General features: G+C 39.6%; 1 protein-coding gene across 3 annotated transcripts in view; it reads right to left on the bottom strand.

Moving 5' to 3' along the window:
* LOC102676128 overlaps window positions 1–3,588 on the bottom strand; it is a 204,429-nt gene that overhangs the window by 95,578 nt on the left and 105,263 nt on the right. For all 3 annotated transcript variants that reach the window (XM_006608261.2, XM_031512040.1, XM_006608262.2), the window contains exon 2: window positions 2,501–2,724. In XM_006608261.2, the coding sequence (XP_006608324.1) occupies window positions 2,501–2,724 (224 nt within the window). The remainder of the gene's footprint in view (window positions 1–2,500; window positions 2,725–3,588) is intronic.

Raw genomic sequence — 3,588 nt, 5'->3', positions numbered from 1 at the left:
ATATATATATATATATATATAATTGTTTTAGCGGTTTCACTAAAATGGGAAAATGGGTCACGAAGTTGGAAACTTTCTCATAAGGATAAAGTTCACTTGTAAGTTCTCTCAAACATCCCAAGTTGTTATAATTGCATCCACGGTATTTTGTAAAAATTTCAGGATTCGAGGAAACCTTTTCTCCTTTTTCATAAAATTCTACTTTTCATGCGTTGCTTGCTAATTTTTAAATTATTACGAACCGATCCAAAATATCGAAAATTTACTACAACCTCAACAGCAAAATCTTTAATACACGCGACACGAAAAATAATAATTCTTTCGTACGTGCGTCTTGTCCATACACGTAATTTCGTAAATACGCGCTTTACTTGGATGACACGCAGAAAGATGCACGGATATAGAAAGAAATGCGTAATGGGGGAGTGCGGCAATTCAAGTTGGAAAGATATTTCACGACGTGCGTCGTTAACGTTTATTTTTCATAAACCGTCGGAGACGAGGCCAACGTGGCGGCATTCATGGTTGGAAAAAACCGTGAGAAACGCCCTTCTTTCCTTCTATTAGCCGTGAAAATAAATACGCACAATTTACCTCGCCTAAAAACTCGAGTCTGTCCGCGATGTTCAAAAAATAGTCAACTCCTATATATTATAATAATTTCAGCCAATCGGTGAAATGATGAGAATCGTTTGAATAATCGGGTCGATCTCTGGAAACGACATTAAAGGTACTGCTCGTTAAAGTCTTTAATCGGTGAGGGATTGCGATATCGCATGACGAGCTCGCAAAATAAACGCGAGATCTTATTATTTACGAGACTTGAAATCCACGAAAAAGGAAAGAAAAAAAAAAAAAAAACGTTATCATATAACGTTATATTTAACTGCTCGATGAATTTTTCCTTCATTTTTCAAGTTGAAGGCTCATTAACGTCTTGTATTTCACGTTAACCGCGTTTGATAAAACCACGAGTTCGAGTGAGTTTCGAAAGAGTGATATATTTCTCTCGGCAAACTAATCGGGCAAACGATTTTAATATTTCTTTTTTCGAGACGAAACGTACGTAGAATGACCTGATATTTTCGGCATCTACGGTGAAAGACATCCCAAGCATCTGGAACAATGATCTAAATTTCAACGACATTCGAGACGTTTGAAATACCTGGGATTGAAATACCACTATAAAGTTGGTATTTTCGAAGGTTTCGCGGTCGACGAAAATCTGATCGCGAATGAAAATAGAAATGAAATCTGAATAACACGTGACGATAGATGAATTTTAAAGAAAAGGATTCGATAAGTTTCTTTGTTTATTATTATAAATCGGTTGTTGCCGACAAATCCGCGAGGAATAATTTCGAGATCGAAACCTCGGCCGATCGAGAGAAAGATAAATCGTGAACAAAAGAGACGAAGGGAAACGAAGCATACTACCTCCCTTCTACCGAGAGACGAATCTTGATTAATGGTGCAAGTTTCCACCGTCTCTGCTCACCGATGGCCATGCTTCGAATCCATAATGAGAGGAATATATTAAAATGGCCCTCACAACTGGAATCCCCTATCGAGAGGGGAGGGGGAAAGGGCCATTGTCCTCGACGATAATCATGGAAAAATAATGTCGTTCCTGGTGCAATTAGTGCTTCATCTTTTGATCGATAACGGCAATTACGGTTGGAAACGGTTAATCGGGAGCAGAAAGTCATCCCTCGTTTCATCCCCCTCTAGACTTCGCGTTATTAGAAAATCGATCGATGAACGCGCCGATCGAATTTACACGAGCTAATGTTTTCGATGTGTTTTTTCTTTTTACCAAATTCGGAATAATCCACGAAAAGGTGTGTTTCCTCTCTCTCGAAATTGAGAATGCTCGAAAATATTATTACTTTAATTCGAAGATAAGGATACGACGAATTTTATACCTGGCGATTATCGCGTATACGTACGTGATAAAATTTTCCAAATGATATAAAAGATGAAAAAGAATTTTACACGAGGTATCGTGTCGTCGATACGTACAGCTATTTTCCATTTCACTCGATTATCTTCCACATTCGTGAAAAATCAATATTGATTTTGATAATCTAGAACATTAACAATTAACAATAATTTTCAAACGAACGTGACTTTATCATTCGAATGATGAAACGATTACGTACACCATGAATTCGTACTTGGAATCAGGAGTAAACTCGAGGAGCACGGTATCGAGTTCCCTTGGAAATCGGCGAGATTTCGTAACCGAAACGAACAACAAACAATAACTAGTGGACGGAAGGGAGGTGAAGGGAGGGCCATCCAAGCCGAAAACTGTTTCGACCGGATGCAAATTCTCGACTAAGCGGCGATATTACATCCACCCTTGGTATATACCAATTTGAATGCAGATCAGAGTTGCAGTCCGTTTCCGCCAGGATGTCGACTACGAAGTCGGTGTAAACCATTATTGGATGTTGGCCGGTTACACCGATAGAGAAATGAAATGCCGGGGATTTACCTTGTAACTGCTGACCGCGTGCGCGCCATCGTAGATGTAAAGGTGATCGTTGCAGTCCAATTGGAGATGGTCGAAACGGAGCATGAACCGCTGAAGGATGCTGTGCGTTTGGAAGGTGATGGTGCAGTCGAGGTCCTTCTCGAGCTGCGACTGCAGAACCGCCCCGTCTATCTTCCTGTACAGATCTCGCATGTAATTATTCTTGCACACGTCGCTTATGTGATCTGTGAACGGAGAAAAGTTCTTCGTTAGATCAGAATCGGAATCGTCTTCGATCGATTTCAATTTCAATCCACAACTATATATTTCTAATATCTGGAAAATCGAATATTCCAAATATTTCCAAAATAAATTCATCTGTGCATCTTCTATCTTCGTACACGATTATTAATAGACCGATCCTATCGCGTATAAAAATATCCTTCGAATCGGTTAAAGACCACCGAAATTTCATCGAAAATATTTATTTTCCCCGAAACATAAACTTTTCGTATAAATAAATTTACACGGTTGTAAACGAAACTTTAGATAAAAATTAACCCGCATTTTCTCCGGAAACTGTTCCAGGGAGGACAGATTACAGATCGGTTGTAAAAGTTTCATCCGGTCGCCGCATCGATAAGAAACAATTTCATCGATTTTTAAATTCGCTCGATTGAACCAGACATCGGGGCCCTACGCTTGTCCCCAAGCTGTCGCCAATCTGCCACCAATTATCCAATCGATCGACGACCGATTGATTCGCGTATCGCCAGGATAATAGCCCGAACTCGATTTCGATGCACCTGCGATTAAATACGGTCTACCGAGCCCGATGCGATAAAAGGGATAAAATCGTAGAACGTCTAACGATTGCTTGCTTGCTTGCTTGCTTGCTTGCGCGTACACGAACGAAAAGTGTTGTGAATCGACGAGGGAACTGTCCTGTTACGGATAGGAGTAACAAAAGTTGCGACAAGAGTTACATTTAATCGATAAAGAGAAAAAGAAAGAAAGAAAAAAAGAAAGAAAGAAGGAGTATATATGGCCACGGATATTTACTCTAATACACGTAATATTAGAGCTGGATTTTCTCGATATAGTTATAC

Source organism: Apis dorsata, unplaced genomic scaffold (genome assembly GCF_000469605.1).
Source record: "Apis dorsata unplaced genomic scaffold, Apis dorsata 1.3 scaffold_32, whole genome shotgun sequence".
Taxonomy (NCBI): Eukaryota; Metazoa; Arthropoda; class Insecta; order Hymenoptera; family Apidae; genus Apis; species Apis dorsata.
The sequence above is the reverse complement of the archived record's forward strand: the minus strand, read 5'-3'. Positions and strand labels throughout refer to the sequence as shown.